The sequence below is a fragment of the Budorcas taxicolor genome, chromosome 10, assembly GCF_023091745.1.
Source record: "Budorcas taxicolor isolate Tak-1 chromosome 10, Takin1.1, whole genome shotgun sequence".
In the NCBI taxonomy this organism is placed as follows: Eukaryota; Metazoa; Chordata; class Mammalia; order Artiodactyla; family Bovidae; genus Budorcas; species Budorcas taxicolor.
In genome coordinates, this window is record NC_068919.1 from 25,172,744 (window position 1) to 25,183,540 (window position 10,797).

A 10,797-nucleotide genomic window follows, 5' to 3' on the forward strand; every position below is an offset into this window, starting at 1 on the left:
CACCAAAAATGCAGCCCTCTTCTAACCTCCAAATGCCCATCTGCTATGTCTCCACATCTTCTGTTCTAGTCACACCTGTTGTGACAATGGCCCCTGAACATGCCTAGTGCTTTTCATTGCTCTGCACTTTGGCTCGCCCTCATGTGAAATCCTTTTCCTCCCTTGGTCAACCCTGAAGACTAAGGTCAACGTTAAAGAACCTTTCTCTCAGTAACCAATCCTCACAACCCAGTTTATCTTTTAGGCTCCCATAACATGTGACTTGTACCTATTTTATACCACCTTATATGGACAGGTAATAGCTTTGGAAATGCGTATTTCTACTGGCAGGAAATGAAGAGGAACTAAAGAGCCTCTTGATCAGGGTGAAAGAGAATGAAGAAGCTAGCTTCAAACTCAACATTAAAAAAACTAAGATCATGGCATTCAGTCCCATTACTTCATGGCAAATAGAAGGGGGAAAGGTGGAAGCAGTGACCAATTTTCCTTTCTTGGGCTCCAAAATCACTGCAGACAGTGACTGCAGTCATGAAATTAAAAGACACTTGTTCACTGGAAGGAAAGCTATGACAAACCTAGACAGTGTATTAAAAAGCAGAGATATCACTTTGCCAACAAAAGGTCATCCAGTCAAAGCTATGGTTTTCCCAGTAGTCATGTAAGGATGTGAGAGTTGGACCATAAGGAAGACTGAGCACCAAAGAATTGATGCTTTTGAATTGTGTTCCTGAAGAAGACTCTTGAGAGTCCCTTGGACTGCAAGATCAAACCAGTCAATCCCAAAGGAAATCAATCCTGAATATTCATTGGAAGGACTGATACTGAAGCTGAAGCTCCAATATTCCGGCCACCTGTTGTGAAAAGCTGATTCAGTGGAAAAGACCCTGATGCTGGGAAAGATGGAAGGCAAAAGAAGGGGGCGGCAGAGGATGAGTTGGTTGGACGGCATCACTGACTCAACGGACATGAGTTTGAGCAAACTCCAGGAGACAGTGAAGGACAGGGAAGCCCGGTGTGCTGCAGTGCATGGAGTTGCAGAGTCGGACACCACTTGGAGACTGAACAAAATGTCTGTAGGGAACTGTAAGGCCCTTGAGAGGAAAAGATCATTTTTATATTCTGAACTTAACATTCTCTTAGCTCAGTGTTAAACAAGTATTCACTAACTTGATGAAAAGAAGAATGGATGAAAGGAGTCGTCATAGTGCCCCTCCAGAATGCTTTTTGTGTTGGGTTCAGCTAAGTAGGTCAGTTACCAAACAAAGGATTATTTATAAGAGTTCTGGAAAGCTTTCCTGCCAAAATTTCTCTTCCACATTATACTACTACTAATTGAAATGTTACCACTGTTGGAGGCTCACCCAGCTCTACCCTCTCCCAAAAGGCAAACAGGCCTGAGGAGGTGGGAGTAGTATGTCTTTCAAACATGCCAGTCAGCTGAATGCAAACTGAGAAGCACAAAGAGTTCAGTGAGCCAACGAGGCAAGCCTGGGCTTATGTCACGGGGAGGTTCTGATCAAGCAGACTGAAAAGAAAGGCTAATGTCCAGGAAAAAGCAATAGGAGGAAAGGGGGTGGTCCGAGAGGCCAGGGTATGAGTCAGCCTCGCAAGGGCTGGCAGCACTCTCATCAGCAGTGGCATGGCAAGCAGCAGAGAAAAGGGTATTTGCCATTGCACTGTGAGAATGGAGAGAAGGAGTGTATGGCTGCCGTGAATTATGGCAGATGTTTGGGTGAGGGAACTGAAGGAAATCAATAGGAAATACAACTAGGACTTAACAAGGAAGTGGCAACGATGGAACACAAGCTGAGATCAGTGAACTAACTCAGATACTCACGAGCAGACAAAAATTACCAGAAAGCAAAGGGGCAGAGGAAGACTGATCCGAGGGAAGTAGCCATCAGGTGCCAGAAGTTAGCCTTTCCTTATCTTCTAGCACGTCCTCTCACTTTCACCTCTTTGCCTTTGCTTCATCCTACCCTCAATTCACATACCACCTCATCTCAGTTCTTTGCTGTCTGAGAAGCAACAGAGTCAAACAAAATGAGGTCTCATGATTGCTTTCATGTCACTCTAGGTCCATATCCCAACCTTATCCCAAACTACATAAAAATGAAGAAATTTATTTCATCTTTCTCTTTATTCTCAAAATACAATAGCATAAAAATCCAAAAGGAACAGGCTGTTCCCTGTATGGTCTCCAGTGCTCTGAGGCAGAACTGAGCCCCGAGGAATGTGACAGGACCATCTTAAGCCAGTAATAGTTACTGTCTGAGTTTGAGGGCCCCAAACCAAATCCCTGGATGTGTGCTGGGGATTGGTCTCCAGTTCTTGAAGAGGAATAGGAGTGGAAATCATTTTGAGATGACAAACTGACCAGAAGAGCGCTCAGCAGCAGTAAGGTCTGGTGGGAGAAGCAGGGAAGGTGACCCTCCTTTCTGCCGCCAACTAAGGCAGAGGCACGTGACTCCAGCAAGGGCTGAAGTAGGTAGCAGCTCCTCAGATCCCATAATGGAGAGGCCAACCCACGCCGGGGCTGGTTAACTGGCGTGCTGGGACAGTGGAATGCTAGCCATAAGAATGGAGACAAACTGCTCCAATCTCTGAGCAGCTTGCTTCCCGGCCTCTAGTACTTCCTCGTGATTGGCCTTCCCCTGGCTCTCATAATCCAAGATGACCTTGTTTGTGATGAGTGAGAAGCCACAGACTCGAAGTCCACAGTGTCTTGCGACTATAACTTCTGGTACCGTGCTCATGCCTGATGTGAAGAAAGAGGGAAACCAACTGTCAGAATCCCCAAATGACCCTTAGCCTCACCTCCATTCACCACTTCGTTGACAATTCGACACTAAGAAAACATCCAAAGAAGCAGCTAATTTAGTGTCAAGCTTAGATTGTACTGTATTATCTAAAAAGTTGGGCTTCAGGGGGCTTTACACATTTCTTATAATATCACCACTGCAATGCTTTATTTCTATCTCTGTGTGTGACCATTTTTAAGTCAATTCTAATGTTGCAATTCTATTTTCCAGCCAGAGGTATAGAAGGTACCTACGATTTTTGTTAAAATAATCAAAAACAGTTATCACACAATGGACAGTTCTCACATTAGCATTACTCTGGTTAAAGTCCTTGGTGCTGAGTGGTGGGTTGAGGCTACAGTGCAAACCTCCCAATCACCTTTAAAGTCAGTTAATTCAATCTTCCCTTAAAGCAGACCCCTACTTCAGTGTATCATCTAAAGCTACAATCTTTTACTCTTTTCCAACCTATTTTACCAGGATCCTCTCTTCAAGCCTCCAAGTCAAGGGAGTTCCTTGGCAATCCAGTGTTTAAGACTCTGTACTTCCAATGCAGGGACTGCAGATTCAATCCCCGACTGGGGAACTAAGATCCCACATGCCCTGCAGAGCAGCCAGAAAAAAGAAAAAAGACAAAACAAAAAAGTCCCCCCAAATTATGAAGCCACCAGCCAAGTTCCCCTTCTCACCAACAGCATCTGCCCCTAGTTTCTGCAGCAGGTGACACTCTGCCACAGTCTCATAACTGGGGCCCGCCACCATCACGTAGGTGCCTTCCTGTAACTCTCTCTGCTCCCCCATTTGTTTCCAGGTACTGTGAGCTTTCTGCCTCATATCCCGGTCGTAGGCATCAGACATGGCAGGGAAACGAACTCCAAACCTAGAGCACAGGTTGGATTATCTCAGATTAATGGAATACAGCAAGCTCTCCCAAGCTGACCCATCTAAACAAAAAGAAGCAGGAGAGATACCTTTCATCATTGGGCCCTCTGAGAGGGTTCTCACCACTGAAACCAGGTAGGTTGATGTGATCACGGATCAGCATGATATCGCCAACCTCAAAGTTGGGGTTGAGCCCTCCAGCCGCATTGGTGACCACTAGGGTCTCCACACCCAGAAGCCGGAAAACCCTCACTGGGAATGTCACCTTAGAAGAGAAAAATAAACATCAGAGAGTTTTCTTTAAAATTTTACCAATACACCCAAGCAGAAAAACATGACATACATCATGAAAGAAGAGAAAGGCGGGGGGACCTAAAATCTACCTTGCTTAAGCAGCTAGGTAGTAAAATAGGAGAGAGAGGTCTATGTCCCTTCTTCCAGACCCAGTCAGGCTTGTGCCTCTGTTTTACCTTCCAGAGCGGGTAGCCTTCATACATGTGGAACCTGCCCTGCATCATCACACAGGCTCTGCCATTCAAGATCCCAAACACCAGTCGACCAGCATGACCTGGCACTGTATGCAGAAAAGAGAAGGAAATGCATGGAATGATGCTTTCATACAACACATATCCCCTGAGCACCTACACTGGCCCGACTCACTCTGTTCAACATGTGAGAGTATAATTAACCAATAGAAAACGTCATCCTCTCCACTCTCAGAAAGTTTAAGTCTGGTGGAGGTGTGCTCAGCTGCTTCAGTCGTGTCCAGCTCTTTGTGACCCTGTGGACTGTAGCCCGCCAGGCTCCTCTGTCCATGGGACTCTCTAGGCAAGAATACTACTGGAGTAGGTTGCCATTCCCTTCTCCAGGGGATCTTCCCAGCTTCGGGACTGAACCAGGGTCTCCTGTACTGCAGGTGGATTCTTTACTACTGAACCACCAGGGAAGCCACGGGTGGGGGAGACAGAAAATAATCATAAACTTAGATACAAGTACACTCTGAGATTAGAGTGATGGGGGCAAACATGTTCAATGTGAATATACACCGTTACTTCTTAAAGAAACTTTAAAAAGTCTATGAACAAGGAAATGGGCGGACACTGGACCCATACAAGTCGTTTCTGTGACTCACAAAATAGTCCTGTGGGAATACATGCCCTGTATGTGACAGGTAGGGGCATGGGACTGCAAAGATAACTCCTCACACAGACATAGTAACAATTATTACTATTTCTTTCATCTACCATTTCTAAAGGGAATCAATGGTCTGGGAGAACAACCAAAACAAAGAGGGAGAGTTCAGGGGGTACTCAGAGATTGAGGAGCATATGAAAAAGTTACCTGTAATAGAGCAGAGGTGATACAGTTAGGAAAACCCAAATAGAGTATAAAAAATAAATTGACAAAGTTTAAAAAGATTAATCCACTGAGTGCAGTGCCCTTGTCACTGGGTAGAGTGGCAGATGGAGCCAAAGTCACTACTCCCTGAGAAAACTTTGCACTCCCTTCTCTCTACTATTTCCTTCTCCAACCCCATTGCCACTCCCTGCTCTGGTCTCCTAGTCTTGTTCCAAAAGGAATGAAAAATATCTGTTAAAAGTCTTAACTCTCCAGGGAAAAGAGAAAGGAAGGCACAATCTGAAAAATTAATAATAAACCAACAGAAGTTAGTCCTGAGAAATTAATAATTAAATCAAATAAACTACCCTTGTCCTTGAACAAGTAAATTTGGCCATTTCTCACCTGACCCTCCTCTAAGCCTCACCCTTGGCATGAGAAACTCCCTCAATCAGGGATGGAACCCAGTCCCTGCAGTGAACTGGGGAGTGTTAGCCACTGGACTTCCAGGGAAGTCTGGCCTTGGAACCTTCTGGCTGCTATTGAGATGCTGGATACACTCTCCTCAGATGCCTCAGAGCTCCACTGTGCATAGGGGGCCCTTCCCCACCCCCAACAAAGGTCAGTGTGAACCAAGTCTTGTGTTTTCATATATTACCTGGGTATTTGTCTGCAAGAACACGGCAGCCAGTGTGTTCATTTGTTGGTATGTACCAGTGTGTGCCTTATTCTAGGACTGGAACTAGAGCTGGGGAGATTGAGAATGGTAGGAACACACAGGATAGGGTGAGGGTGGGGGTGTGGGGTGGGGGTGGGGGGCTGACTTTGTCCCGGGAGGTCACAGGCACTTCTTTCTCCACATGGGATGCAGACTGAAAGAAATGAGTGAGGTGTCTGAGGATGTGGTGACCACGGTGTGTGGGGGGAAAGGATGTCTAGGGGAAGTGTTGTAAAGCTTTAAGGAACTGAGTCATTAGGCATAGGAAATATGTCATCATACAGTACCATTGACACACACATGCTCTGTCTGTTAAAACGTTTCTACTGGAGGAATTTCTTTCTAAACTCATTCTGATTCTTGATGGGTTTTTTCCCCCTCTCTCACAACAGTTGTTGCTCGGCAAATGCTACTAGGATGCCCAGGATCAGGCATAGAAGGGTTGCCCTCCCATCACAATCCCATCAGTATCCCTCAGTCTCATCCCCTCTTCCCGTTGCCAGTACCTGTACTTTTGGGAAAATTTGGTATTTCACTGTAGTCAAAGGTCTGGGCTTGAGTTAATCTGTTAATCAGACCTCCTAACCCAGAACCACAGATCACTGCCACTTGAGGTCGGTGTTTGGTGTGAGACAGAAGCCATTTTGCAGTGTCTTGATAATCTTCATATGTAAATCTAGGGGGAAGAAATGGAAAACCAAGGTGAGATTCACTCCCAACCCAAGGGTATCATAAAATAATAACCTTCAGTGTAGAAAGGCTGGCAGGGGTACCAAGATGACAGGGGATACAGAAGTTGGTCAAAGAGCTAGAACAAGCTACTGCACAAAGAAGCAAATCCAGGCCAAGTTCTGCTTGTCAAGGGCTGGGGGAGAACTGGCTGTGTAAGTTTCTCAGCAGCAGTTTGTGAACACTATAGACTCTGGAGCCCACCTCTACAGACTGATCATTCTGGGGAGAGGCCCCAGAATCTATACTCTTACAAAAGTGCCTCAGGTAATTTTCATCTGAAAACCAGGTTTCATAATTCTGGCCTGGAGGGAAGCAGAACTCTATCTGGATTCTAGTCCCAATTTTGTCTTTTTAAGCAAGTTAACTTGTGCTTCAAATTCTTTCCTCTAGGGTAAAGCAAGGAAATGTGATTGGCCTCACCTATTGTATAAGCTCTGTTTGAAAATGAATTAAAAACTTGCTAACAAGCTCGAAAGACCTTTGAGTCCATAAAATCATGGTACAGATCCACAGAACTTGAACCTTTTTTTTTTTTAACAACTCTTCCCCCTGCCTGTATTTTTCCTCCCTGCCTTCTCCCATCTTTCCTTCTCTTCATCAAGATCCAAGGTCCTTTGCCTTTCAGAGACCTAAAGACATAACCAGACATCCCCAACAATTAACTGAGAATTTTTCTCACAATTCTAGTCCAATTCTCTCATACCTATCTGGAAAAAACAAGGAGAAGGGAGGTGGGGAGACTGAGGTGTGACAGAGCTGAACACAACTAACCAAACAAACCTCCAGAGGAAACCTTTTTCTTTCTCTTTTTTTCAAAGGTACTGCCTTGGAAATCAGATGACTACCATACACTGGGCTACCCTCAGGCAAGTAGCTGGGCCAGGGACAGGGTGGGGGCAATAGGACTGGGGTCAAAGGAAGATGGAGATGAGAGAAGAGTGAGATAGTAAAGATGAATCAAATATCATCCCCAAAAGGTGCAAAGGAAAGGAAAATAATTGTGAGGCCCTGGCCTATCAAGCACGTCGGAGCCACAGCTTACAGGACTTCTTCATTAGCCATCAATATCCCAAGAACGCCCCGAATCCCTGGGCACCCTAAAGCTACTGTGATCCCTAATGCTGGGTAGGGATTTCAAAGACAAAAGCAGAAATAAAGGTTTTCAAAGGCAAGGGCACGAGGGAGTGCGGGGTGGGAGAGTAAGGCTGAAGGAGAGGTGGCAGGTAATGGGAAGGATCTGTTAGTTTCATGAGCAGGAATTTCGTTTTCTTGGAGAGGCCATCCGCAACTTAAGTGGACCTCCAACTTGGAGGGAAGAGAAGCGAGAGTACGAGATGAGTACTCTCTCCTTGGAAGGACGAACACTAGATACAGGCACCAAAAGTACCTCGCGGGCTTTCCCTACACACTCGAATCGGAATCTGTGAGGAGCACGTGGGTTCAGAAGACCTCTTCCCCGATACGTGGGTGGAGGAGCACGCTCTCTCTATACTCACTTCAGTAAGTGCGTGGCCCGGCGCACGCACGCACACACCGGCTCCTTTAAGGAGTAGTCCACGGCTTACTAGCCTGTCCCCTTCCTGCTCTGGCGGCGCCACCCTGCTCGATTCCCGGCCGGCCGCACCACCGCCCTGCTGCCTTGCCCCTGATACCGCGCTCCAAGCCAGGCATATCTGCATCTCCGGGGCACTCGTTCCCTCTCTTGGCCCTCTCGAGACCCAGAGTGCTGTGTTTTCAGGGCTCGAAGACAGCCATTTCCTCTCCCCAGGGGCCTCCTGGATCCCCTGGGCCTGGTCCCCGCCTTACCCATTCTCCATGGTCCCGAAGACGCCGTCTCGATGAGTTTGCCCTTCTCCGTTCATATCGGCTCCGCTGAGCTCAGCCGGCTTCAGTCACCGAGTGTTATCCACACAGCACACTGTTTGCACCGCGCTGGCTCGTTATATCCCCAGCGCCAGAGTCCCCAGCCAATGGCAAGCGAGTACGCAACCGGCCTTGTCTCCATGGTGACCCGCCCCGACTCAATAGCCCAGGGCAAGGCTGTAAATCTAATCTGAGTTCTTTCCACCCGCAGTACCTTTCTCCAGCTGCACTTTACCTTAGGAGGAGGCGGTAGGGGAGATGCGGCGGAGGGAGATGGGAGCATCCAGTGTTGTGTCCCTGCACCCGGTCCTTACAGCACGTCGGGTTTCCAGCTCGGAAGCCTGTGCGGGAAGAGGGCTAGAAGTCCGGGAGGACAGAATTCTGGAAATAAAAGCAAAAATAAACAAATGGGGTCTAATTAAAGTTAAAAGCTTCTGCACAACAAAGGAAAATATAAGCAAGGTGAAAAGACAGCCTTCTGAATGGGAGAAAATAATAGCAAATGAAGCAACTGACAAACAACTAATCTCAAAAATATACAAGCAACTTATGCAGCTCAATTCCAGAAAAATAAATGACCCAATCAAAAAATGGGCCAAAGAACTAAATAGACATTTCTCCAAAGAAGACATATGGATGGCTAACAAACACATGAAAAGATGCTCAACATCACTCATTATTAGAGAAATGCAAATCAAAACCACAATGAGGTACCACTTCACACCAGTCAGAATGTCTGCGATCCAAAAATCTGCAAGCAATAAATGCTGGAGAGGGTGTGGAGAAAAGGGAACCCTCCTACACTGTTGGTGGGAATGCAAACTAGTACAGCCACTATGGAGAACAGTGTGGAGATTCCTTAAAAAATTGCAAATAGAACTACCTTATGACCCAGCAATCCCACTGCTGGGCATACACACCAAGGAAATCAGAATTGAAAGAGACACATGTACCCCAATGTTCATCGCAGCACTGTTTATAATAGCCAGGACATGGAAACAACCTAGATGTCCATCAGCAGATGAATGGATAAGAAAGCTGTGGTACATATACACAATGGAGTATTACTCAGCCATTAAAAAGAATTCATTTGAATCAGTTCTGATGAGATGGATGAAACTGGAGCCGATTATACAGAGTGAAGTAAGCCAGAAAGAAAAACACCAATACAGTATACTAACACATATATATGGAATTTAGAAAGATGGCAATGATGACCCTGTATGCAAGACAGCAAAAAAGACACAGATGGGTATAACGGACTTTTGGACTTAGAGGGAGAGGGAGAGGGAGAGGGTGGGATGATTTGGGAGAATGGCATTCTAACATGTATACTATCATGTAAGAATCGAATCGCCAGTCTATGTCTGACGCAGGATACAGCATGCTTGGGGCTGGTGCATGGGGATAACCCAGAGAGATGTTATGGGGAGGGAGGTGGGAGGGGAGTTCATGTTTGGTAACGCATGTAAGAATTAAAGATTTTAAAATTAAAAAATTAAAAAAAGAAAAGAAGTCAGGGAGGAGAGCCTCTAACCACCTGTCTGCAACCCCATTCCTGACTGTGTCCACAGTAAATCATGAGAGATTTGAAAAGAGAAGAATTTAAACCGCAGATCCTGCAAACTCGGAATAAAATTAAGTAGCCTCTCTCTGAGTTCCTTCCTGAACAAAGGAAAAAGGGTCCATTCTACTTCCCTGGTGACTCAGATGGTAAAGAATCCGCCTGCAGTGTGAGACCTGGGTGCTGCTCCCTGAGTGGGAAGAGCCCCTGGAGAAGGGAACAGCTACCCACGCCAGTATTCTGGTCTGGAGAATTCCGTGGACTGTATAGGCCATGCACTGGAGAAGAGAATGGCAAACCACTTCCGTATTCTTCGCTTGGGAACCCCGTGAACATGTGACACTGAAAGGTGAACTCCCCAGCTAGGGTATTCCTCAGGGCTGCTTGACTTCGCAATCCACCATATCTGGCTCTCGGTGAGTGACCACACCGACATGGTTATCTGATAGGTCACAAAGAGTAGAACAAGACTGAGCAAATTTCACTGGGGATAGGCTAACCTGGAGGTTATAGGATTTGGAAAAACATATAGCCCTACCAGAGAGACTCTAGGCTGCTTCAGGCCAAATTACAAGGAGGGAGCACAGCCCCACCCATCAGCAGAAAATTGGATTCAAGATTTATTGAGCATGGCCCTGCCCTTCAGAGCAAGACTCAGTTTTCCCCACAGCCAGTCCCTCCCATCAGGAAGCTTGCACAGGCCTTTTATCCTCATCCATCAAGAGGGCAGTCAGAATGAAAACCATAACCACAGTAGACTAACCAAAATGATCACATGGATCACAGCCTTCTGTAACTCAGTGAAACTACAAGCCAGGCAGTGTAGGGCCACCCAAGACAGATGAGTCATGGTAGAACGTTTTGACAAAATGTGGTCCATTGGAGAAGGGAATGACAAA

The 10,797-nt window shown here is 46.2% G+C and overlaps 1 protein-coding gene across 1 annotated transcript; it reads right to left on the bottom strand.

Moving 5' to 3' along the window:
• Positions 1 to 2,234: 2,234 nt before the first annotated feature.
• LOC128054658 (purine nucleoside phosphorylase-like) lies at positions 2,235 to 8,390 on the bottom strand. Its single transcript, XM_052647305.1, has 6 exons — positions 8,278 to 8,390; positions 6,246 to 6,415; positions 4,154 to 4,257; positions 3,773 to 3,948; positions 3,491 to 3,681; positions 2,235 to 2,758 (listed from the first exon to the last, which is right to left on the bottom strand). Exons 1-6 carry the CDS (start codon positions 8,331 to 8,333, stop codon positions 2,541 to 2,543), a joined length of 915 nt encoding a protein of 304 aa, XP_052503265.1. The 5' UTR covers positions 8,334 to 8,390; the 3' UTR covers positions 2,235 to 2,540.
• Between the last annotated feature and the right edge of the window lie 2,407 nt (positions 8,391 to 10,797).

Bases quoted from the DNA above. Each gene is read 5' to 3' on its own strand.
- LOC128054658 (XM_052647305.1), bottom strand. From the start codon at position 8,333: ATGAACGGAGAAGGGCAAACTCATCGAGACGGCGTCTTCGGGACCATG. The intron at 6,416-8,277 runs GTAAGGCGGGGA...TCTTCCCCCTAG, and splicing joins TTCGGGACCATGGAGAATGG to ATTTACATATGAAGATTATC. The intron at 2,759-3,490 runs GTGAGAAGGGGA...TCTTCACATCAG, and splicing joins ACTAGGGGCAGATGCTGTTG to GCATGAGCACGGTACCAGAA.